Source organism: Triticum aestivum, chromosome 2D, assembly GCF_018294505.1.
Source record: "Triticum aestivum cultivar Chinese Spring chromosome 2D, IWGSC CS RefSeq v2.1, whole genome shotgun sequence".
NCBI lineage: Eukaryota > Viridiplantae > Streptophyta > Magnoliopsida > Poales > Poaceae > Triticum > Triticum aestivum.
Window position 1 is genome coordinate 116,881,452 of NC_057799.1, and position 25,592 is coordinate 116,907,043.

At 46.4% G+C, this 25,592-nt stretch overlaps 3 protein-coding genes and 1 pseudogene across 3 annotated transcripts; 1 reads left to right on the plus strand and 3 right to left on the minus strand.

Annotated features, from left to right (window-relative positions):
• Positions 1 to 29: 29 nt before the first annotated feature.
• Positions 30 to 3,487, plus strand: LOC123052040 (phospho-2-dehydro-3-deoxyheptonate aldolase 2, chloroplastic; the record flags this gene model as incomplete). The annotated part of the gene is given in 5 exon segments (XM_044475094.1): positions 30 to 569; positions 683 to 960; positions 1,897 to 2,173; positions 2,279 to 2,524; positions 2,937 to 3,487. Coding segments are annotated over 5 exon segments (1,608 nt in total). The 3' UTR covers positions 3,216 to 3,487.
• Positions 3,488 to 5,798: 2,311 nt separating this feature from the next.
• Positions 5,799 to 8,854, minus strand: LOC123052037 (uncharacterized; annotated as a pseudogene).
• Positions 8,855 to 14,952: 6,098 nt separating this feature from the next.
• Positions 14,953 to 17,345, minus strand: LOC123052042 (40S ribosomal protein S6-2). Its single transcript, XM_044475096.1, has 6 exons — positions 17,175 to 17,345; positions 17,019 to 17,083; positions 16,160 to 16,217; positions 15,958 to 16,066; positions 15,602 to 15,874; positions 14,953 to 15,400 (listed from the first exon to the last, which is right to left on the minus strand). Exons 1-6 carry the CDS (start codon positions 17,178 to 17,180, stop codon positions 15,159 to 15,161), a joined length of 753 nt encoding a protein of 250 aa, XP_044331031.1. The 5' UTR covers positions 17,181 to 17,345; the 3' UTR covers positions 14,953 to 15,158.
• Positions 17,346 to 18,329: 984 nt separating this feature from the next.
• LOC123052041 (serine/threonine-protein kinase SAPK2) lies at positions 18,330 to 22,847 on the minus strand. The gene is made up of 9 exons (XM_044475095.1): positions 22,494 to 22,847; positions 21,298 to 21,372; positions 19,750 to 19,851; positions 19,604 to 19,657; positions 19,429 to 19,521; positions 19,253 to 19,345; positions 19,072 to 19,176; positions 18,865 to 18,963; positions 18,330 to 18,786 (listed from the first exon to the last, which is right to left on the minus strand). Exons 1-9 carry the CDS (start codon positions 22,611 to 22,613, stop codon positions 18,502 to 18,504), a joined length of 1,026 nt encoding a protein of 341 aa, XP_044331030.1. The 5' UTR covers positions 22,614 to 22,847; the 3' UTR covers positions 18,330 to 18,501.
• Positions 22,848 to 25,592: the final 2,745 nt, after the last annotated feature.

A 25,592-nucleotide genomic window follows, 5' to 3' on the forward strand; every position in this document is an offset into this window, starting at 1 on the left:
GCCGCCCAGCCCCTCCCCTCCCCTCCCCACCCGCCGCAGCAATGGCGCTCGCCACCAACACCGCCGCCGCGGCCGCCGCGCTGACCGGCGGCGCGGCCCAGCCCCGCCGCGCGGGGTTCCTCCCCCTCAAGCGCCGCACCATCTCCGCGGTGCACGCCGCCGACCCCGCCCGGAGCGGCGGCGCGTCCGTCCCGGCGGCCGCGGCGGCCAAGACCTCGTCCCCGACCGTGGCGCCGGAGGCCGCGGCCGTGACCCGGCCCGCGAGCTGGTCCGTCGACAGCTGGAGGAAGAAGAAGGCGCTGCAGCTGCCCGAGTACCCCAACAAGGAGGAGCTCGACGCGGTGCTCAAGACGATCGAGACCTTCCCGCCCATCGTGTTCGCCGGCGAGGCGCGCCACCTCGAGGACCGCCTCGCCGAGGCCGCCATGGGCCGCGCCTTCGTCCTCCAGGGCGGCGACTGCGCCGAGAGCTTCAAGGAGTTCAACGCCAACAACATCCGTGACACCTTCCGTGTGCTGCTCCAGATGGGCGCCGTCCTCATGTTCGGCGGCCAGGTCCCCGTCGTCAAGGTACACACCGATGATTATACACAAACCGAATTGAATTGAACCTGGTACGCCCATCGGTCGTTTGATTTGTGAGATCTGATCCGATCTGCTCCTCTGTTCCTTGCGCATGGTAGGTGGGACGGATGGCTGGCCAGTTCGCCAAGCCCAGGTCTGACAACTTCGAAGAGAAGGACGGCGTCAAGCTGCCGAGTTACAGGGGCGATAACGTCAACGGCGACGCCTTCGACCTCAAGAGCCGCACGCCTGACCCCGACAGGATGATCAGGGCCTACGCCCAGTCGGTGGCGACGCTGAACTTGCTCCGCGCGTTCGCGACCGGAGGCTACGCAGCTATGCAGCGCGTCATCCAGTGGAACCTGGATTTCATGGATCACAACGAGCAGGGAGACAGGTGAGAAAAATTATGCCTTTTGTCATTCAAATTTTTAGAAGAACTTTTGGTGCAGCTTGGGCACTCGCTGTCCTGTTAAAATATCGGTGTTGAATTTCTTCCACATATCTCCTTATCACGATAAGGCAACTGATAGGTTGCTGGTACAAGTATTAACCTATTCTAGTAAAAATCTTGTCATGTCAGTAAAGATTGCTGGACATATTCTTGAGAGTATGACACTTAGTCCTGTTCTTGGAATATGCAGATATTTTCAGTTGTAGCCTCAAAATTAAGTAGAACAGCTTTTTGTGTGGTTCTTCACTGCCTGCCAATGTTTAAACAAATCACATGGTAGTTCGGGGTTCATCAATCAGTAGTTGGTAGGAGTGGACGAGTGGCCATATTAGAGTATGTGGAAACTTTCGCTTTAGATGTCCTTTTCTTTCAAGCTGTCTTTCTCTGCACCTAACTTTCTGAATGATTCATCGGGGATTTGCTCAGTTTTAGTTGTATGAATCTTCCTAGGTGTCGCTGTGCTGCAGTATATACTCAGAATATGCCAATCGCCCATGCAATTGGCGTGCGTCCAATTAAACACCAGTAACCTTTCTTGGAATTGTTATTTTTACTAAGCCGTGTCGTGTTAATATAGTCAATGTTTTCTTCAGGTGTGTCTAGGTAACTCGAATAATGTATATTCATGAAGTCCTTTTTATTTCTCTGGAAAAGATGGTGCTCTAACAAAGTTTCTTACCGGGTCATCATCAAAATAAGGCATAATAAATGACATGTGCTCGTAGGATTTTTAAGATCAGATTGCAGATAGACCGCAGAAATGCTATGAGTGTATTTGTCGCTGCTTATCCTACCGTATAGTTTGCAGAATATATTTCTCTAATTGCTGGATTGATATGTTATCTAATGGTCTAAGTTCTTCTGTGGAATGGTCTATAGGTACCGTGAGTTGGCACATAGGGTGGATGAGGCTCTTGGCTTCATGACTGCAGCTGGGCTGGGAATGGACCATCCGATAATGACGACTACTGACTTCTGGACATCCCACGAGTGTCTCCTCTTGCCATATGAGCAGGCTCTTACCCGTGAGGACTCCACAAGTGGCCTTTTCTACGACTGCTCGGCCCATATGGTGTGGGTTGGTGAGCGCACTCGTCAACTCGATGGGGCTCATGTTGAATTCCTCCGTGGTATTGCCAACCCTCTTGGCATTAAGGTCGGTACTGAATTCATTTTAAGATTTGGTCAAAGGAAATCTAAATTCTTTTTCAGTGTGTTTTGGATGATGAAATTTAAAATAACATGAACTTGTGGAATTTAGGTGAGTGACAAGATGAACCCTGCTGAACTGGTGAAGCTGATTGACATTTTGAACCCTTCAAACAAGCCGGGAAGGATCACCATAATTACAAGAATGGGGGCTGAGAACATGAGGGTGAAGTTGCCTCATCTCATCCGTGCTGTCCGCAATTCTGGACAGATTGTCACATGGATTACCGACCCCATGCACGGAAACACCATCAAGGCCCCATGTGGTCTGAAGACTCGTCCATTTGACTCTATTATGGTGAGTATCTTTCTACTCCGGATTCTACTGCATTCCTAAACATTGTCGATGAAAGTGAAACTCATGACATGGCAAAATAGGGTGTGACCATTTCTTTCACAATCAAATGTTTTCTGATGATTCAAAGTTCATATGAACAATTGAAGTAAAAAAATTGTTGATTGAACTGCCTATGGAAGTGGGCAATGAAAGATGGTTGCTCTTGCTGTTCCATCTGACATTTTGCTTGTTGCTCTTTTTGCTGCATAAATCCCTACAAAATATTTTACTATAGTGAAGAGCCTAAAGCTTGATTCTAGATAGATTGGTTGCAACAAAGAGTTTCTATTTATTAAACAACATTTCCAGTAATTTACAAGTTTCTTTTGGCATATATTGACTGCTCTAACATTAACTTTGTGTTGATCAACAGAATGAGGTGCGTGCATTCTTCGACGTGCACGACCAAGAAGGCAGCCACCCAGGAGGTATCCACCTTGAAATGACTGGACAGAATGTCACTGAGTGCATTGGTGGATCGCGGACTGTGACCTTCGATGACCTGGGTGACCGCTACCACACCCACTGCGACCCAAGGCTGAACGCGTCGCAGTCTCTGGAGCTCGCTTTCATCATCGCCGAGAGACTCAGGAAGAGGCGGATGAAGTCAGGACTCACCAACAACCTGCCACTGCCCCCATTGGCTTTCTAAGCAGGAAGCACCAGGGAGGAGGGGTTAGATAGTTGGCATTTGCAAGCGGTAACCAAATGCGCATTCCATTGAGTTTGTATGGTGGGGTGCTCTTTGCACAAGCTGTGTGCTTATGAGGTGTTGGTACTTGTCGAGGACAGCAGGGGGGTAGCTTACTCGTGGTGTTGCACTATGTTTTGTTTCTTTGTTTTATTTTTGAGTGTTTGATCTGTTTGAGCCTTTGTGATTCGAGAAAATAAAAATAATATGAGTTACCTTTATTAATTTATTTATATCTCATTGTTTCATCTATTTGGTGATGTAAATCTGTCCTCTCAAACATGTCAAACATTTTTTGAAATTGTAAACATTTCTCCAATTCTTAAACATTTTTTTACAAATTCATTAACATTTTTTGAAATCATGAAGATCTTTTATAAATTCACGAACATTTTCTGAATTGTGAACATTTTTTGAATTTTGGGAGCACCTTTTGAAATTCACAATTTTTTTTTGTTTTTTAATAAATCATTTTTTGAAACACATGAACAGTTTTGAATTCATGAATGTTTTTTGAATCAGCGATCATTTTTTGAAATTTGAAATTTGAGAACAATTTTCTGTATCAAAACGTAAGACGCATGCCATACTGAGGGAGTATGTGAGTTATTTCCGGTAGATCCCTCAATAGGGTATACTAGCTAGACGAATATATCAAATGGGAAATAGACAAGGATTACCCATGTTTATGTCCTCATAGAGGAGGTAAAACCCTATTTCTTGCTCGTGTATATTGCTTATGTACAGGGGCTTACAAAGATCGAGGGATTGAGCAATAGCTTTAAGGTTCTGTATCTAATCAAGTATTCTGACCCCAACATATATGGCTACCAGGATCTAGGGTTACATAATTCTAGTCGGTTGGAGGAGCGCCGGTTTCCTCGTCGTGTGCCCCAAATCCTCTGGGTCCTTCTCTGGTTAGGTCCATGGGCCGGCACTACCACCCAAGGCAAGAACCGACCTAAGGGGGCCTGATTCGTGTCGGCTTATTCAGTCCGGCTTTCGATATGTTAAAGCACCCTTGGCCATAGCACTGTTAGTAGCCCCTGAGACAGGCTCTGGTTGGAACTGCTTAAGAGGGGTATGAATTTAACTTTGTAAGACAAGCTTTGATTATAGCACTGCCCAAAAGGGTGTCCTTGGAAAATGTCTTTCTATCCCAATCTTTATAACAAAACTATTAAAAATAACAATAAATTTGTAAGTTTCATATTTAGTGAGCCCTGTTGTACATACCTGCAGGTCACACATGTGTCTCCTATCTCAGGCACGCGTTATGAGTTTATGCACACATTTATTGAGCTTTGCTGTCATATTTTTGTAGTGAATTTGTAGGTTTTACCACAATAGCCATTTTTATCATTTATGGTGGTTGACCGTATCCCACTCACCACCAGGCCCGTCTGAAAACCTACACGTCTCGCCGGCTCCCCATCGGGTTGCTAGGGCATTAAACTCCAAACATGAAAATAGACCGTCGTGATAGAAGGCAGGGCACATCTGACACCCGAAACTCCATCATAGTTTTGCCGCTTGCATTATGCTTGGGTTCAAATATTTTGCATCAAAGTTTTGGGGCAGCTATGGAGTTATTTAGAATTCAGTTCTTGGACCTTATTACTCATGTGTTCATTTTGTAGGTCTATGACAACACAATTGTGCTATGGCTGATTTGTTCCCTCTTTTGTTGGTGTTATCTGTGCTGCCCCTGGTGTTCTTCCTTGGAGATAATTTCTTTGGTGCAATCACAAACTCCACACATGAAAATACGGATTATTTAGAGTTTGATTCTTTTGACTTATTTTAGCAATGCTAAAATTTCCAAAACTACAGAAGGTGAGAACCATGGTACATGATCTTCTTGTGCTCTTTTGACTGAAAGTAGTAGAAGGCTGTTAGACTTGGAGATGATTTCTTTGGTCTAACCACAATATATCATACAAAGTTATTCTTTGAGGCAAAATGTTTTTTCTCTGAACAACAGATTTGCATGTGCGCCAAATTGCCAATGCTTAATATTTTCAAACTAGGCATGCATTCAGATAAAAAATGTTATCCTAGTTACCGACATAATAAATTTTACCCACTCATCTTGAGATAAGCTAAGGTTGGAACTTCTTAAAGAGGGTGCCTGTCGATTATGATAAGCTAAGGTGCTTGTCGATTACAGCTACGCGTGGCTGCAGCAAGCAGAAAATACCAATACAAGGCTCGCAGATTCAGTGGTTCAGAAAAACGAGATAAAAGAACAGAAAATTAAGATACCTAGCGATGCTGAATCTTTTTGACGGTGTGAACTGCCTTAGCAGACCGGTTTGTTAGTTTCAGCACAGATGTACATGAATTTGCCTGCTGATTCTTTCTCATCTTGCACAATTATAAAAAAAACACTCATTTGCATACAGCAAGACACCTGAGATATAAGTTTAATTGGCTTCTTGCGCCATACGGATGCATCTAGTATAATCAAACTGAGCCACAAAGCAGATTTTTCATGAGGTGAAAAATAGCTGTCCATATAAATTCATCATTGTACAAGTAGGTGCAGGAATCAAAATAGAAAGAAAAAAAGTGTTGGCCGACCTCAACAGTCTACTTATTACTCCTTGGAGGGGCCGAGGACGTGCCCCGCAAAGACAACTGCTCCGGTCGCCTCCTCCACTATGTAGTAGGCAAACGGATGGTCGGCGATGAAATCCACCTGTGGAGGTGTTGGAGGTGATGGCATTGCGCATCCAAGACCCTGGACGACCATGGTGGCGGCGGCGGCTTCAGTCCCTTCCTCGTTTACCTCGACGACGGCCTTGTGGATGACATCATCCACCACTATTGGCAAGCCAGAGCCATCGTCCTCCACCATGTCCGACAGGTTGCCCTGCTGGCAGAACGGGAGCTCAAGCCCAAGCTTCTTGAGGACGGCGGCAACGCTGCTGTGGAAGGACAGCTTGAACTTTGGCATCCGAAACTCGCGGAGGGCGATTCTCTGCTCCGGCAGGTGGTCGTGCAGGAACCCAGGAGGCCGGGACGCCATCGTGTCCAGCAGCCCCCACAGGCCGTCATGGGCGTCCGGAAGGAAGATGCACATGGAGAACTGCGTGTACCCGGTACGATCGGAGCCGGAGTGCGCCCACGGAGCAGCACCCTGGGATGGGTAGGCATTGCCTGCCCACGGATCAGGCGCGTAGCTGTTGCGAAATGCATTATGGCGGGGGAAATATGGGTTACGAGGGTGGCCAATCGGACCAACACGACCAAATGGAACCTGGAGGGCATATGATGGATTAGGAGGGTAGCCAAACCGACCAAGTGCACCATATGGATATGGCCTAGGATGGGCGTATGAGATGGGGCTGCCGGCCCAGGGAGGGGGATCGTGACGACGGTGACGGAAGTATGGTGGGGGTCCGGTGGGAAGATAGTTTGGAGACGGACCCCCATCGTTGTATGCAGCACTCACATGGCGATGGGCGTAGGGAGCACCATGGCCGTGGACGCCATGGTCACCATGGCCCAAAGGAGGAGGAGGTGCATGTTCCCGTGTGGTGCCCTCGTGATCTGGCGCCGCCATCTTGTACCGGAGTTTGAGCACCTTGAACCCGTCGTGCACGGCAACGAATTGCGGCTTCCAGCTCTGCATGAACGGCACGCTAACTTGGCTGCGGTCGAGCCGGCGGAAGGGTTTGTGCGCGGTGTGCCCCCTGTCGAATGGCTGGTCCTCCCACTTGCCCTCGAAGTACATGGCGTTGCCGCCGGATCTATCGATCCCGGGGGGAGGACGGAGTCGATGAGGTTCCTCGTCACCTGAGCCGCCCACGCGTTGATCTGGTGGCGCGCTTCCTCCGGCGCGCCGCGGAAGTTGACAGTGCTCGCCTCGGCCTTGTACGTGCCCGCGACGGCTAAGCGGAAGGCCGGCTTCAGCGGCCGCGTCAGGTCGCTCCACACGCCGCACGCGAACGCCATAAGGGGGCCGCCTGAGGCCGACCTGTCCTGGAGCGCGCCCGCCGCCATGCGAGACACGACGTTCTCGAGCTCGCCGCGCGACCGCGCGCCGAGGACGCGTAGGATCTCGTCCAGTGTGGCGTCCCTGGCGCCGGCGGCCAGGAGCGACAGAGCTGTGTAGATGGACATCGGCGAGAAGATTAGGTTGTCGTTCGTGCTCCCCTCGGCGAGGCGCCTCGCGAGCCCGGCGGCGAGCGCTGCCAGGCCGCTAGAGCCAGAATTCCCCGTCGGCGCTACTACGTCGAACTGCACCGGCAAGTTTCTGGTCATCGGCAACTCGAATCCTCTATCAGGTAGCCTCTGCTCGTTAAGTGCGCCCCGTTGTTTCCGTTGCACAAGCCGCGCCGGGCTGTCGCCATTGCTAGGGTCGACGACATGCCCTGCAAACATGATCGCGCCGGATGCCTCCTCGACTATGAAATACGCGAAAGGATGGTCGGCGACGAAATCCACCCTCGGCTCCGGCATCATCATGGGAGCACGTCCAAACTCTGCACTCATCATGGTGACAGCCGCAGCTTCCGTCCCTTCCTCGCTGACCTCGATGACAGCCTTATGGATGACGTCTCGAACGACCAAAGGCAACCCGGTGCCGTCGTGCTCCACCATGTCCGACGGGTCAGAACCCATGCCGAACGGCAGAACGAGCCCTAGCTGCTTCAGGATTCCGACGAAGCTGCTCGAGTAATCAAGCTTGAACTTGGGAACCCCGAAGTCGCCGACCTTGACGGAGATCGCCGGCAGGTGGTCGTGCACGAAGCCCGGACGGGAGGTTATCTCGTCGACGAGGCTCCGCAGGCCATCGTACGCGTCCGGCAGGAAGATGCACATAGAGTATCGTGTGGGTGGCTTGAAGCTTGCCGCCGACTCGCACGATTGATACCCTCGCTGCGGCATCTTGTACGGCAGCGCGAGCACCTTGAACCCGTCGTGCACGGCGACGAGGTGGCGGGCGGAGTTGCGCATGAAGGGCACGTCGACGGTGGTTCCGTCGCGCCGGTGGAACGGCCGGTCCTTGGTGTCCCTCTCGTCGAACGGGAGCGCCCACTCGCCTTTGAAGTACATGGCGCTCGCGAGCACGACGTCGGTCTTCCGGCCAAAGGTTCTCGGGGAGACGACGTCGTTGATGAGGTTCTTCGTGGCCTCGGCGACCCAGGCGTTGACGTGCCGTGCCGCTCCCGCGGGGTCCTCCCGGAGATCCAGTGCGCGCGCCTGCGCTCTGTACGCGCCGGCGACGGCCTCGCGGTAGGCCGGCTTCAGCGGCCGCCGCTTGTCGACCCACACGCCGCTCGCGAACGCGACGCTCGGCCCGCCGGATCCAGACAGGTCTTGGAGCGCGTCGTCCGCCAGGCGCGAGATGGATCCCTCGAGCTCGTCCCGGGAGGGCGCGCCGAGGAGGCGGAGGACCTCGTCCAGGGTGCCCCCACGGGCGCCGGGCGCCAGGAGCGCGACGGCGGCGTAGATGGACAGCGGCGAGAAGACGAGGTTGGTGCTGCGATTTTCGTCGGCAAGGCGCTTGGTGAGGCCGGCGGCGAGCTCCGCCAGGCCAGAGCCGGACTGCCGCGACTTGTTGGTCGGCCAGGGCATCATCTCCGCAGAAGACGTACGTACAGTTCGTTCGTGGCGATTTTGCTGTGCTTGTCCAGTATATAATGCAGAGCGCACGGCGTCCGATGTGATTTGGAGTCGGTTTCGTTCTCTTTCATATGATGACTCACTTCGGGCTAGGGCACATCCACGTCCATTATATTTGTGGTTTTTTATTTGTCCCAACGTTTTTTTCCTTGTTGCTGCGTTATTTGTGGGAGTTTAGATGTGACATCCTTAAAAAAAACATCTAGATGTGAATTAGACAAACTGTTCGGGACAAACTGTTCGGGCCAATAGGACATCTCCTATCAGTTTGTCTAATTCACATCTAGATATTTTTTAAAGATGTCACATCTAACCTCCCACAAATACGCAACAACAAGGAACGAAAAAGAAAAAACTGGGACAAAAATAATAATTAGACCACAAACATAGTGGACATCAGGTTAAATGTGACATAATTATATCACATTTAGATCTGTCCTAAACAGACTCATTTCCTATTGCGCAGTACCCCAGTACAAAATCAAGGCAATGAGATACTCCCTCCTTCCATCTATACAGGGCCTAATGCATTTTTCGAGATCAACTTTAACCAAATGTTAGAGCAATAATATATGACATGCAACTTACACAAATCATACCGTCAAATTTATATGTGAAAAGAGCTTCCAATGATATAGATGGAAGGAGGGAGTAAGTAGCTTATTTTTTTAATTATTTTTGCGAAAAAAATTCCAATCTATTCATCTTCAATCAAGACAGTACAATGAACACCAGAAATAATAAAAAATTACATCCAAATCCGTAAACCACCTAGCAACGACTACAAACACTGAAGGATAACTTATTACTTCTATCTAAATAAGGGTCTTTCTCCCACATCTAGATGTGCCCTAGTTACCGCGGCATTTCTAACCGATCCCTAGAAAATAGCGGAGTATCCGGCCTAATTAAACCTTAGTGGAGTATTTATACTCCACTAAATTTTGATCGGTTCTAGCCGATCCTCTAAATTTAGCGGAGTAAACGTGAATTTGCATAAATTGAATCTAATTTCAACAAAAAATTTGCATGCATTACATAAGTTCAACATAGATAGTCTTCACAACAAAACATTAAACATAAATTTAAACTACACTAAAAACTACTTAAATTCAACGGTTGAAGTGAATGTCGAGCCAATCCTTCCTCGTCAAGCCACCCTCGGTGAGAGCTGGGTCGGGGTCGGTGCCGTCGTCGTCGTCGGGGAAGACGCTTCGCCACTCCTCGACGTCGATCTCCTCCTCCTCGTCGTCGAAGATGACGATGACTTCCCCGTCATTGACTGCGAATATCGTCCGCTCCGCCTCCACGAGCTCCGGGTGCTGCCGGCGGAGGTCCGACATGTATGCCTCGTCAGCGGCCTCCGCCTCAAGGCGCTCCCTCGCCTCTCGGTCCTCCCGTGCCATCGCCGCGCTCACCACCCCCGGCTCCGGCGGGACGAGGTGGACTGGCGCCATCCCGATGGGAAGTTTAGCCGGGCGGCGGCGCCGTGATACCGGACTTGCCACCGGTCGTACTCCATGGCCGCGAGCTCGGCCGTGTGGAACGACCCGACCTACATCCTCTTGTGGGTCTCCCAGTCGGTGATCTCCGCCATCCACGTCCCCCAAGAGTGCTGCCAGACGTCAAGGTAGGTCCTCGTCGACGACCGCGGCGGAGGGAGCTCCGGGAAGTCGATGAATCGGGTGGGGGCGGGCGAGCGTCGGCGGCTCGAGAATGTGCCGGCGGACGGTGACCCTCGAGCATGGATCGGCGGCGGGGACCTCCGGCCACCGTGTCTGACTATTGGGAGGAGAGGGGTGGGCGGCGAAGGGTGGGGGACGCACCAGTGAGGCAAGGGGGAGAAAAGGAGGCAGAGGAGAGGAAGAGAAAGGGAGAGAAGTTTTACTCGGTCACCGAGCGTGGAGTAAAAATAGGGAGATTTACGGCGGCCGAGTAATCTTTTTTACTCCACTAACGTGTATTGGGGATCGGTTAGTGGTTTTCACTTTCAGTGAGATTTCGATGAAGTTCATTGAATTTCATTAATTTCAGCAGACGCTGAAATATTACGTTTCGGCCAAAATATTTCGACAATTTCAATAGTACACATGAATCCAAATGATTTTCAAAAAAAAATCTGAATTGAATTCAAGTGAATATTTCGGCCTTTTGACCAGAATGAAAGTGAATTTCAATGATTTCGATTGGTGCTGAAATTTTTCCGACACTGAAATTGATAACCACTTAGGTCTCGGTTAGAGGAGTAAAAACCGCAAGTGTCCTAAGTGTCTCAATCAAAATAGAAAGAAAAAAGAAAAAAATGCTTGCACGAATCCTAGCTTAAAATCAATCAATGATATAGGTAGATGTGCAATACTTAGAGTACGTCTAGATGTGCTTTAGCAAAACTGTTTAAATAAAAAACATGCCCTGATCCTCTGATATATTGCTAGGCAGATGAGAGGAAGAGAAAGAGAGAAAAGTTTTCCTCGTTTGTGAACTCGAGCACACAGGCGCTCGTTATCTGAGCGGTTGGGTATAGCCTCGCGATTCACCGCATTTAATGCGCGCGACAGGCTCGGGTTCTGCCAAAAATAGGGAAAATGAGATATACGTACACATGCAGACCTGAGCAGTGGGCCATGTCTCGCGCAGATGATGAAACGCCGTCGAAGAGTGGGAACAGAGCCGTGGCTCGAGACGTCAATGTCGTCCTGATCCGTGCCTCAGGTTTTCTGCTTTCCTAGTAACTGCGAGAACCAACAGTAGCCGAGTAAATGCAAAGGGGTCGCTGGGAGCAGTTGTCTTCTACCTCATGAGATTGGATCCTTCCTTTGTCGGCGATCTCGGCGACCTATGGCGTGCGAGAAGATGCCTGCGGCAACCCGCGAAGATGGAGTTCTTTGATGCAGCCCATTAAGAGGTACGGATCTGAGTCGTTGCGTATGTATTGACTTATAATTTGTGGTGGCGATTTCTGAAGATCTAGACTGTATTTCGCGATTTGTGGTGTGCAGACGGCAGACCTCCCCATGGAGCCGCTTGGGCTGCTGCCAATGACGGCAGCAAGTGCGGACGGCCAGATCTGTGCCGCACAAATGGCGGCGGGGACAGGGATTGAAGATTCCGCTCAAGCAATCTGTAGAGCAGATCGACCTCAAAGCTCCTGGGTGAATGCAAAGGTATGGCTTTGTGACGATTTAGATTCTGTGTGACATAGTTCGTGGTGTGTGTTTGAATGACCAAGAGTTGAAACACTTAATGGTTACATTTGCACTATGGCTGGTGCGCTGTGAGCAAATAATTGATTTCCTGTATGGTGTTTGTGCCTGCGTGCTGCTTGAGCCAGGCTGAATTTTTAATCAGGGAGTAATTTAGAGTCTTTGTTGTATGTGATAGCTCGGCAATCTAGTTTTTGTCTGGCTTTATGTTTGCATCGACTATTTATGTTTGAACACTGTGATTTACATTTGGATGAGGAGAGTAATTTGCATTTGTTCGTTATCCATTTCTGTCTGAACACCGTGATTTACACCCAGAGTCAGAATTGGGGTTGCCGAGCCAGGCAGGGCGCCATGCCCTAATAGGATGATTTTTGCATTGGAGAAAATGGGGAGACTTAGTGAAAGTGTTCTGGCCGGTTTCTGGGATACTCATGAAACTGTCGTGCATTTGCAATTTTATCAAAAAATAGTGTTATTTGCTCGCAGAGTTAGGATTTATGCTGCCGCGGCAGGCAGGACACAGTGTCTGGTATTTTTGCATTGGAGAAAGCAATCCGTGGTTCTGCTAAAAATCTTGGATATAATGTAATTGTGCCAAAATTGGGGACAAGTTTTGATACTTCGGATGAAGCCTATGATCTTAACAACATATACTCTTGGGAGAAAGGATTTGGCATTAGGTACGACAAAAGCAGGCTGAACGTGGAGAGGACGAAATGCATGCAAGAAATAGTCTGTGGCCGTGCTGTATGTAAAAAATGCTTTTGGTATTGCTGAACACTGCTAGCTACTGAATTGTTCATTACTAAACTTATTTCTCATTGTGTACAAATGGGCATCAGGGGAAGGCGTTCGTGGAGAACACTAAGTCTTGTCGTTGTGAGTGCCCTGCTCTGATAAGGCTGCAGCGTTTCAATTCCATGGACAACGGTTGGTACATAGCAGATAAAAGGTGCCATACAAAGGTTTCATCAAGAAAATAAGATTTTGAATCATTTATTGGCGGCAGAGCACAAGCAGACGACATGCACAGATTGTGGAGATGTTCCAAACCAAGCTCGGAAACCTGCACACCGCAAGAATTGTGGGGTAGAAGGTCACGGTCGAAACAACTAGAACAAAAGACCGGAGCTAAGAATGAATGGAGGCTGATTTGAAAAAATAGTGTTGAAATGTGCTCGTGTAGTTTGAATGTTGCGTGTTTGGAAAATCTTCAGTTATGTTGTACTATTACTTTGACTATGCCTGTAAACTGTCCAGACAAAATTGTTTCTGCATGTTTCGAATCGGAGATGTGTTGTGACATTACATTAGTTCCATATTTTTTACAGGCAGTTTCCTGAATAAAACAGTGGTGGTCTTAATTTTTTGTGTGCAATTGTTATCATTCAGAGTGGAACCGATCATATACTGTTGTATATTCAGAAAGTTGTTATCATAGACGTGGAACAGATCATATACTGTGTTTTATATTCAGAAAGGGTTATATGTGTTGATTGATCTTTGTAGATCAAATAGATGACCACCTGCTTAGTTTCTGCTTGCTGAATGCTCCAGCAAGTTAATGAAGCTTTCAGTAACTGACAGGCTTCAGACAAGTGAAGCTATGGTAATACTCATGTACATATGGTAGTTCCATGCGTTCAAATTTTGAACTACATGAGCACTGTGGAGACTGTATACATATTTACCAGGTGAGACTAAGATGAGTTGTCCCCTGCGTTTGTCATTGGTTCATGTAGATATAGCAATACTGTTGTGCAGCTCTTGGCAAAGAGAGGAGATGGCTCCCTCTGTCTTCTCGGACGGCGGATCAGCAATTACACGATCGGATGCATACTCCGAGCGAGATGTGCTTTTGGTGGAGGTACTTTGCATTCGTGTTGTATGTGGCTCTTTTCTATGTTTTGGGGATGTTCGTCAGTTTGGTATGAATGACATTTTCAGGTCGATGTAGCTTCGGAGGGCATCCGTGAAGGAGAAGGATCTGAGGTGCCATAAATTTGTCTTATGCTCTTTCTGCTGTCTCGGAGGATGCAAGCATCTATAATCTAGTTGATATTCAGGAATGAACACCTGCATGATCTTACGAATGTCTGAAGACTAACGCCTGTATTTTGCAGGGGGCTAGGTGCTGATGATACTGATCTGGGCGAAACGCTGTGATGGTGGAAGGCCACGGGAGTTGCCGGCGCTGACACTGCCTGAAGAGGGATACGGCGACCACGATCCTGCCGCCGGTGGCTGCACCTGCGTCGCGGCAGAGAAGGATGAAAATGAGGACGATGTTGGTCCAGAATCCGATAGATGACGGCCCATACCGTCGTCTTCCATCCGAGCCGGTTTGGGCGTCAATAACGGGGTAACGTCGGCCACTTTTCAGATGTGGACCATGGGCCCTGGATAAAATAACAATACAGGGAGTATACCTGTTCGGTCGAACATCCCGATGGCGTACGTGTGCTCGGGCTCACATGAGCACTTTCCTTGATCCTTATTCCTTTGATCTTGCAGGGAGCATACAAACTTTTTTTTTCAGTTTCTCCTATTTCCTTCTTATATACTCCCTCCGTTTTAAAATAAATGACTCAACTTCGTATTAACTTTAATACAAAGTTAGGTCATCTATTTTAGAACGGATGAAGTATGTCACTTTACTGAGACTTGATCAAGCCCGAGAATTAAACATGTTTGCACAACCAATATTTTAGCCATGCAAAAATGCTTAACCCTGTTAGTCGCCTGCTGCAACGACCTGTCTCGAATTAGAGGTTGGCTGTGGGGTGCTACCGTGAGGGCGAAGATACCATCCCATTGGTGCAATTAAACAATATATAACAGATAAATTTGGGAATAAATGAGCAAATTAAAGTACTGGACATTTCAAATGGATGATAATACTTGGTTGCTTACAGCTCTACTTGAGTAGAAACGAACATAGAATTTCAGTAACAAACTCCAGCCGATAAATACCCATGTTCACGCAAAATATCATCAACTACGAACTCAAGAAAGCTGGAAGTAGTGGGTAGTTTTGTCCAACTAATGAAAGACTGTAAACATCTTAAGCAGAGGCAGCAGGAGCCTTGGTAGCAGCAGAAAGCTTCGACCTCCTCTTGGCCATGCTCTCGCTCCGGCGGTCTCTTTGCTCCTTCAACCTCTGTGCAAGCAGCTTCTGGTACTCAGCAGCCTCAGACTTCTTCTTGGCAATCCTCTTCTTCTTGTCGGCGATTCTCGCGCGCTTCCTCTGGAGGGTCAAGGGTGTCACAAGACGCTGGATCTTGGGAGCCTTGCTCACGGTCTTCCCTGCAATTAACAAACAATATTGTCTGCGTAAGAAACAAGTAAATTAAGGACACAATGTGAATTGTAGAGGAAGTTTTTCTTTAGCAGGCTCAAGACAAGCATTATGATATTAAGACTTTAAAATTTCTTCGAGAACAGTGGAAGAGGGTAAAATAACACAATATAATTCATCAGTAAGCGAACAAATCTAGGAAAGCTCACCCTTCTTGTTTGTGAAGGACCTGCGGTATGTGTTGACATACTGGCGGACATCATCATCCTTGCCAAGGTTGAAGAGCTTCTTGATCTTGGAAGCCCTCTTGGGTCCCCTCATCCTGGGCTTCTCAGTGTCGGTCAGGCCTGGCAGATCATTCTTGCCCTTCTTGACAATCACCAAGTTGATAACAGATAGGTCTTGGCTGACAATGCAACCACGGACAGACTTCCTCCGGCGCTCACCAACACGCCTGCCATGTCCACGGAAGCAAGATGTGCCTACGCAAAATAAATACAGGTAGGAGTTATAATTTAATAGAGAGAAAATGTCTGCAAGAAGTACAATGAAAATAAAGTAATACCCCTGTGAAGCAGAAGGCGAACACGCCCAGGAGTTAGCACTCCTTGCTTCATTGGGAAGCCCTGCTTATCGCAGCCACCCATGATCTTGAAAATATAGCCCTCAAATTCCTGAGAAACAGAAAATGATAGATATCTTTAATCAAAACTACTAAAATATCAGCTGCAGGTTAAGTGTGATGAAATCACTTGCCAGTAGATTACCTCACCCAGAAGATCACCAACTACCTCCTGAGAGATCCTCTTGTCATAAAGGTTCCGCCTGTAGTTATATGAAACTATTAGATATCCATATCAAAAAAACAGAGGGTAAACTCCAGCTGTAATATTTTGTCAAACGGCAGACTAAATTCCTACTACTATATCAATCGTTGACTACTTAAAGCCTAAACTCAACATTGTTCATGGCATCACAAGATAGTTGAAACTATTCATTGTTAATTGATACTATGCTAGAGAGAAATCATCAGACATAACTAGCTGCACCACAGACAAGTAGCAATTACATGAATTTGTGCGATGGGTGTAGTTTAGATGCCACTAATGCTAGCTCAGAGTACACAATCTAGCCATGCATTTGTATGTGCTCAAGTATACATGTACATTAAATGTGCTACGTTTGAACAACATACAAACAAAATAGTGAATGTTGTGACATAGTATGGTTATCGAAACTGTTACAAGAACACCAACCTTACCGCTGACAGAACCTCCATTATAGTTCTCTACAACAGCAAAAGCTTCTAATCATGATTCTAGTTCTCTAGAACAGCAAAAGTTCTAAACATCATTCTAATCACACGCTAACATGATTCTAGTTCCCTACAAATAAAGAAATAATAGTTCCGACAAATCCAATCTAACAATGTAACAGAGCAGCTTCTCCGCAGTCAACATGCCAAGTGTTAGATGCACAAGACAACAGATTTAACGAGTCCACCAAACTAATACAGGCCGACCACAAGGATCCAAACTGAAGGCAACGCAATTTCGAAGAGAAGTGTGGTGACTAGACTACACGACGCGGGTCTAAAGAACGAATGTGGGGCTGAGAAACACTCACAGCTTCATGTCGTCATCGATCTCCACCTTCTTCTGGCACCCCGTGGTGGGGTTCGCGATGTTCAACTGAAACCAACGCAAGAACCACACGAATCAGGCGCCCGCAGAAACGCAGATCGCATCGGAGCACGACGGGGGGTAAGGAGCAGGTGCGTACCTTCATGGTGAAGTTGCGGCGCAAGCTCGCGGGGCGCGAGCTGGGGAGCGGTGGTGCGGCGGCGGCGGCGGCGGCGCGAGCGCTAGGGTTTGGGGGCGAGGATGCGTGCGTGGGGAAGATGTGATGAGCTTATAAAGGTGGGGGACGTCGGGGAGAAGTGGAGTGGGCCGTTAGGGTCCAGCCTGCGGGTGCTCGGTTGATCTGGGCCATTTTCAGCGCGGGAGGGTTAGTTGGACAAGATTAAACCGGCCTAGAGTGTAAAATGGGCCTATGCTGTTGTCGCTAAACAAAAAACATAAATAAAGAAGCTCACATTATTACAGATCAATAAAGCCTAGCTGTTGTCGCTAAAAAAAACATAAATAAAGAAGCACCCCTAAAAAAATATAAATATAGAAGCTCACTTAAAAAAACATTTGTCTCGAAAGAAACTTTAAAAAATAAATAAATAAGTTGATCTCAACAACAGAAAAACATAAAAAAAGCTCATGATTCTCATAAGGAAAAAACGTAAAGAAGCTCAAGTTTCTCAAAAGAAAAAGGAAAAAACTACTCTGCTTGGTTCGGAGAGGTGTGGTTCTGTTTTCCTTTTGGTTTGGAACATGAATACTCTAGTCACCCTAAAAATAAAATTAAATATTCTAGCTACTCTAAAAAAGGGGAAATACTCAATACTAGTTGTTTTAGTTGCAATACCAACTACGAGTAGTTTAGAATAGTACAAACCCCTGAACACACGATGGATCAACAATTAGGACGATCCCTCCAACTGCAGCCTCAAAAAAATAACTAATGTTAACTTTTTTTTTCCATGTTAATATGTGTCTCACTCATATCATAAAGATCAAATTACAAGTCACATAACAACCGACATTACGTCGCTAATATGCTGCTTTGCGAACCTCTAAGGTGGCTCACCAAAGGTGAGCTATCAAACTAAGATCTAACACCCTACTACGACTAAGACGCCGAAGGAGAAAACCATACATGCCATCCATCTACCACGAACCCAGCACACATTTCGTCTTTCAAATATCGTTGATGTAGAGCACAATTTGCATCCGCTTCTGGACTACCTTCTGACGTAAACTGCCGAAGCACACAGAGAAGCAAATCACCAGGAATCCAGCTGAGGACACCAAACACATATGGAAGTATAGTTATACTTATACTTTATCCACAGCATCACTACGAACAACGCTTACAGAAACACATGTAATCATACAACAGCACACCACAACCCTCTGAAACAAATGGCACAACAGAAGGATGAACACATTACAAACACAAAGGCCACACCACCAAGGGGAACCGCCACGCCTGCTCGTCACAACGCGCACACAAAGTCACCGCTGTCCTCGACGTCCACATCGACATCATCTATGTCGTCGAGCTCCATGCTCCCTAGCCCAGGCACTGACAGCTGCCCGGCGAACTTGGAACCGTCGCCCGGTATCCGCGCCTCCTGGATGATGGCCATGATCTCCTCCAGGGTCTGCGGGGGAGCGTTGACGCCGACCATGTGCAGGCTCATCTGGTACTCGTCGGTCATCTCGATCGGCAGATTCTTGAGGAACCACGGGTGGTTCTTGATCTCTTGGATGGTTATTCGCTGCAGGAAATAGCTGGTGAGAATGCAGGTATTCAACATTTCTGTTTGGAAACATAGCTGTTTGGGGAGAAGGATTACTTGCTCAGGGTTTGCCACGAAAATCCGGGACAGCAAATGTCTGCACTCCATTGAAATCCGGACATAATCAGGTACTGAGTATTGTACACTGAGTATCCTCTGCAAGGATCTTATAAACTTTTACTCCCAAGCATAATTAATGGCATTGCGCTGAGTGAAGCAAAATGGAATGAGGATATGGTGCACTTGATTGTTGGATGAACTCACAGTAATTGTCTTGCGGAAATTCTTCGGTTCGTCTGGGTCCTCAAAAGGATAAGCGCCCACAAGCATCACATATAGAGTTACTCCACAGGACCAAACATCAGCGACCTGAATTGCAGGGTTTTGAAGGTTTCAGGTGAAGGATCATGAACACTTGAAAAGAAAAACAGTAAATATAAATTACCTTTCCATCATATTCCCTTCTAGAAAGGACCTCGGGGGCGATGTAGGCAGGAGTACCGACGGTCGATTTTGGCTGAGAGTGCAACACAGAGGACTGAAAAGTAGATAAATGGGTAAGTATACTGGCTTAATTTAGTAAGCAGGTGATTATAAATGTCATAATCTGCTGTGGATTACCTTGGAGTAACCGAAATCACATATCTTGAGCCGGGGTGCTTCGCTCCCATCCAGGAGCGTATTTTCTAGTTTCAAATCTCTATGACATATTTGCTGCAGTGGTAACAGGATATGGTTATGTGCTATGTGCTACTTCTAGGTTGCTCTTGTAACTTAATTTGAAATAGTTGTGTACCATGGAATGGCAATAGCTAACTCCTGAAAGCAATTGTTGGAAGAAGAACCTAGCCTGTTGATAGGAATGAATAAGTCGATAAATCATCAATACAATGGCATGCACGTAACTATTAATTATCATAAATTGTGGTGAATATTGTATACCTCATTCTCGCTAAATCTTCCAGAACCACAGATCCTTTCAAATAGCTCACCGCCAGCAGCGTATTCCATAACTATGGCCAAATGTGTGGGAGTTAGCACAACCTGAAAAATTAAGTGATCTCTGTTAAGTCCTGCAATCTGGATATGATAATAGATTCATACTTGAGAAAATAAGACACTGATTTTTAGTGCTCCTAGGAAATAAAAGGAGTTAAACTGAGAAAATCCTTGGTCGATTTGGACTAAGAAAATTATATATTTTTAGGCCAGGTCAAAGTATTAATCAATCGCTTTCATATTTGTACACTTTTACGCAAAGGTGGGGGACTATTGAAGCAAAGCTTCTTTTGAGACAATACCATACAAGTATAACTACCTGGAATAAATATTTCTTATGGTTATGGTGTCTGTCTCTGTCACGTCTTGAATAAAAAAAGTATGATTGTGTTCAAATTTAAGTATGGTGCTAGAGTTACAACATTTTTTGCTTGTCCATGCATTCACTCGTTCTGAACTGCAGTTAGAATGCATAGCATGAGCAAGATTTCAAGTCCAAGAATAACATTAACCTGCAACACTTGAACAAGAGGCTATGGTGTCCTACTAGGCCGCCACGGTCGCTTCCAATAGTCATTTAATGAAAGTTTACATTGCGGCCCCTAAGCAATTATGGTATCTTCACACAACGTAATGGTGGTCTCAATTCTCAACGCCAGCGGCAGGTCCACAACAGAATTACCCAAGTTAGAGGGCATGCACTAGGACAAGCTACTGAATGCTGATAAGCATCCAATCATCCAACAGAATTAATATGTTCTCACAAACAGTTGAAAAAGCAGCCCACTAGTCATACACATGGAATGAATAAACATAAAATTACCATATACGCAATAAGGGTCCATCGGAATATTCATAGCCACACCTAGCATATGCTTCAAACTACTCAAAATAGGAAAACCGCTGTGCGCATAAAGTATAACAATAAAGGTATCCGTCACTACCAAAAGTGTCCTTTCAAACGCTGCAACTAGGATAAAGGTTTTCTTTACATATTCTAATTGTGCTATTCAAGTTAATGGATGGATAACAGATAGGCACCACTTTCTTGCTGGAATGGGTACAGGACAGAAGCCGAGAAGTTGAACATTACATCATATCATGTATGCATTTATTTTTTGGGGGAGAGGGGGGGGGGGGGATTCATTCTAATGTATGATTTTGAATGCATTTTAAACACTGCTGTTATGAAGTTTGACGAATTTTCAGCAAACACATTGCAATGAAGTTTCAAAAGAAATGATTGTTTTATAAGTAGGCATTAGGACTTAGAACATACGACCTTAGGCCAGAGCTTGGGTCCACACATTTTTGCATCGCTTTTTAAAGCCATTATATGTAAAACGGGGTCGTTAAAATTAGAAAAAATGTCTTGAGTTTCCGAAAATCATTGGACTGAGGTATCACGCATTGTCAGATCCATAAAGATGACACTGGATTCAAATGTTTTGAGTTTGTATCAGTATTTCCATACAGTCAGAAAGAACTTACCTCTTTGAATCTAACAATGTTCGGATGCCTCAGAGATCTGTGGTTCATAATCTCCCTCTGAACATTCTCATCAATCTACGAAAGCAGAAGAAGAATAATTAAAGTTCAAGCTGACAAACTAAAGATACTCAAATACCACGCCCAAAATGGCTTACAGAACCCAATTAAGTTAAGGTGAATGGTTCTCCACACGAACAGCGAAACATGAACAATAAAATGGTCAGAGGTGGTGGACGTAATAGATCGAAAATAATAAATGGTTGTGTGTACATAATGAATATAGCAGTATCATTGATTGAGTGAAAGATGTTGAGAGCCAATGATGATAAGCAGGAAAGGTGGGGGGAATGTCCATACGAGGCTGAAGTGAACTACAAGTAATAACACATGCTAACCGATATGACCGTGTGAATTATTTAATTTAATTAGTAAAGAGGGTTTACCAAACATGACAGTGTTTGCTAACTTCATTTTGTTGAGCAGACAGAAATTTTGCTAATTCTGTACGGGCGTCTACCAGCTTTGTGGAAACTTACTTAACTAACTAACTGTTAACACCTTAAACAAGCCAACCATGGTTCTGCATAATCTAACAAAATGCAACACAATCCAAGGAGGCATTCCAAAATTGGACAGACCGTTCACTTGGGCTGCAAAACGGGACAGGGTATATGGATTTGGTTGGTGATCCTGGTACCAAAGATGAACACTGTGAATAGATGCTTGCCCAATTTACAACTAAGGTGGACAGGACTTGGACTAATTAGCACCAGGTGAAAATCCATCTGTTTAATCAATATAAAGCGATGAACAGAGGAGCGACTGCATTGACCGGTCAAGTGCGATTTAAGGCCAAGAAACCGAACAGCGATGTGAACTAGTATATTTTGCTGAAAATTCAGGACCCATGAATTAAAAGCATCGAAACTCGAGCGAGAATTTCAGACACCGAAACAGAGCATGTCGGGCCAGGGATAGCACAGTGGATCATCATCGAATCTCTGGACTCCTGAGCATACTAGTACACCCGGAACCACTCAAGCCAGATAGCACCGAATCAGCAAAACTACCAAGTACTACCAGCTAAACACCAGCAGTCCGGATGAAGAAGCCTCGTCCACGAATCAAGAACTCAAACACAACCTAGGAAAGGGCGAATTAGGCACAGAGGGGGATTCAATTCAATTGGGGCTCACCTTGTGCCCCCTCTCGATGAACTTGACGGCGAAGAGCTCCTTGGTCCTGACGTCCCGGACCAGCTTGGCCACCCCGAAGTTGCCCGACCCTATGTCCTTGATCACCTCGTACCGCTCCATCCCGGACCCCCTCCGTCCGTCCGTCCGCAGCTCGTAGCCACCACCGGAGCGAGAAGCGGCAGCAGGCCACCGGCCCAGGCGGGTCGGTCAAGATTCAAGAACTGAACGGAGCCAGTGGCGAGTGGAGTGGACACCAGGAGGGAGGGAGGGAGGAAGCACCCGGGCGAGGAGAGGGAGCGGGCGGGGGAGGGGGGAGAGGAAGGTGAGGTAGAGGGGGGGGAGTGCGCTGCGGTGTGGAAGGGCCGGCTGGGGCTCCTTTTGACGAGGCCGGGTGGGTCGGGTCGCAGTGCGTGGGGAGAGAGACGTACCCATGTAGCCATACCGTCCGTCGTGGGTCGACGGCTACGCTACGAAGTGGTCGCCGGCTCGCCTCGCTCGATGGTGATTAATTTGCAGAGTTCGGAAAACTTCTCCCGGAATTTCCCGTTTCAGCGGCTCGTGCGGCATTTTCTTCCACTGCCGGTGAACTCTTCACAAGTGTGCCATGCTATTTTTTATTTATTTTTTCCAAAATATGGTCGGTTGATGGTGGATTTCAGTATCACATAATCTTTTTCCAAATAATGGATTCATATATGTAAATGTGAACACTCATAATTTAAACATGTTTTCTATGTGAAGCGACCTGCTCGGATTTATTGTAAATCAGAAGGTTTTTCCATCAAAAGAAACTCAACCCGTCCAGAGTTGTACCATGCGTGTAAGCGATAAATAAAAAGCCTAGCCCCATTGGTGGAGCTACATGCAAGCCCGGCAGTAGGGGCACAACCCAACCTTGAGCGGGCTTGTAAAGAATGGCTGAGACCGAAAAAGAAATAGTATTTATGTGTCCCGAACAATAAAAATTGATGGGGAAACATGACACCTTAATCGAGCGCTAAAATATGAGCGGAATTTCAAGCGAATCTATCAAACAAAAGGACCAACGCCCTCATCTCAACAACAACTAATGCAACACCATGACCTTCTCATTGCCACAACATTATAACGAGGAAATAATAGAGCAAAAGGAATAAGGTTACAAATTGAACATATGATGCCCAATCACCATCAACATCGCCATTCCGCCCAAAACAAGTGCTTGAAACCCCCTAGCCCGGTCAAATAGGAGCTCTTTGTTCGGCCAAAATTGCAATCACGCCTAAGAGAAAGAATCAAGCATAGCAGGCGGATATAGGATGTGAATACAAATATCAAAAATGTGTGTACCGATATTCATGCTAACAATAATCCACTGGTATTTAGCAGTTGCGACGAAATTCATTATGAAAAACCATTAAAATGTGTTTGTATCTCCAATTCAATCCCTTTATAGTAACCTTTTCAAATTAAAATAAGTGAGGTAGGTGGTATAGTTTACGGGTTATATGTTTGCCGCCAAATCATTGGTTCAATGTATTTTTTTCTTTAAAAACAAGGTTGAAACTTTCGGCCCCTGCATCATTGTGATGCACGTAGGGTATAAAAAAAATGAAACATAGTCGAACCATCAAGATACGAAATTCACGTTTACGACTAAATTGACTTGTTCCACAACAACGCCTTCAATGGGATAAATGTCCTTGCGCCATTGTTGCTACGTCCGATCGGAGATGACGTGGACAAGGATTTTCGTCGTGATTGCCGACGATCACAATAATAACAAAGTAGACAACGCCTTCAACAAGGTTGCAATGCAGTTCTTCGCCACTGAGCCCAACCAATAAAGATCAGGATACGAGTTTTCAACCCGAACATGATGTGGTATTCCAACCAGTGGATCATTCGATAGTAGTATCTGTGAGTACTGCACGCCAAGCCAAAAGGACACTACCAAATTGGTGGAAAGTATTCCTGCCTTAGAACACCACCATGGTCATTAGGGGGCCACCCATGTCTGATGACCTACAAGTATATGGGATCAATTATAGCATTTTCGATAAGTAAGAGTGTCGAACCCAACGAGGAGAAGAAGGAAATGACAAGTGGTTTTCAGCAAGGTAATGTCTGCAAGTGCTGAAATTGTAAGTAACAGAGTAGTTTGATAACAAGATAATTTGTAACGAGCAAGTAATAATAACGGTAACCAAAGTGCAGCAAGATAGCCCAATCCTTTTGAGGCAAAGGACAGGCCAAAACGGTCTCTTATAATAAGCAAAGCATTCTTGAGGGTACACGGGAATTTCATCTAGCCACTTTCATCATGTTGATTCAGTTCGTGTTCGCTACTTTGATAATTTGATATGTGGGTGGACCAGTGCTTAGGTGTTGTTCTTACTTGAACAAACCTCCTACTTATGATTAACCCTCCCGCAAGCATCCGCAACTACGAGAAAAGTATTAAGAATAAATTCTAACCATAGCATTAAACTTTTGGATCCAATCGGTCCCTTACGGAATAGCGCATAAACTGGGGTTTAAGCTTCTGTCACTCTCGCAACCCATCATCTAATTGCTACTCCACAATGCATTCCCTTAGGCCCAAATATGGTGAAGTATCATGTAGTCGACATTCACATGACGCCACTAAGGGAATCATAACATATATACTATCAAAATATCGAACACATATCAAGTTCACATGATTACTTGCAACATGATTTCTCCCGTGACCTCAAGAACAAAAGTAACTACTCACAAACGATAATCATTCTCAAGATCAGAGGGGTATTAACTAGCATATTGGATCTGAACATATAATCTTCCTACAAATAAACCATATAGTAATCAACTATAAGATGTAATCAACACTACTAGTCACCCACAAGCACCAATCTATAGTTTCGGTACAAAGATTGAACACAAGAGATGAACTAGGGTTTGAGAGGAGATGGTGTTGTTGAAGATGTTGATGGAGATTGCCCTCCCCAAGATGGGAGAGTTGTTGGTGATGATGATGACGATGATTTCCCCATCCGGGAGGGAAGTTCCCTCGGCAGAATCGCTCGCCGGAGGGCAAAAGTGCTCCTACCCAAGTTCTGCCTCGAGACGGCAGCGCTC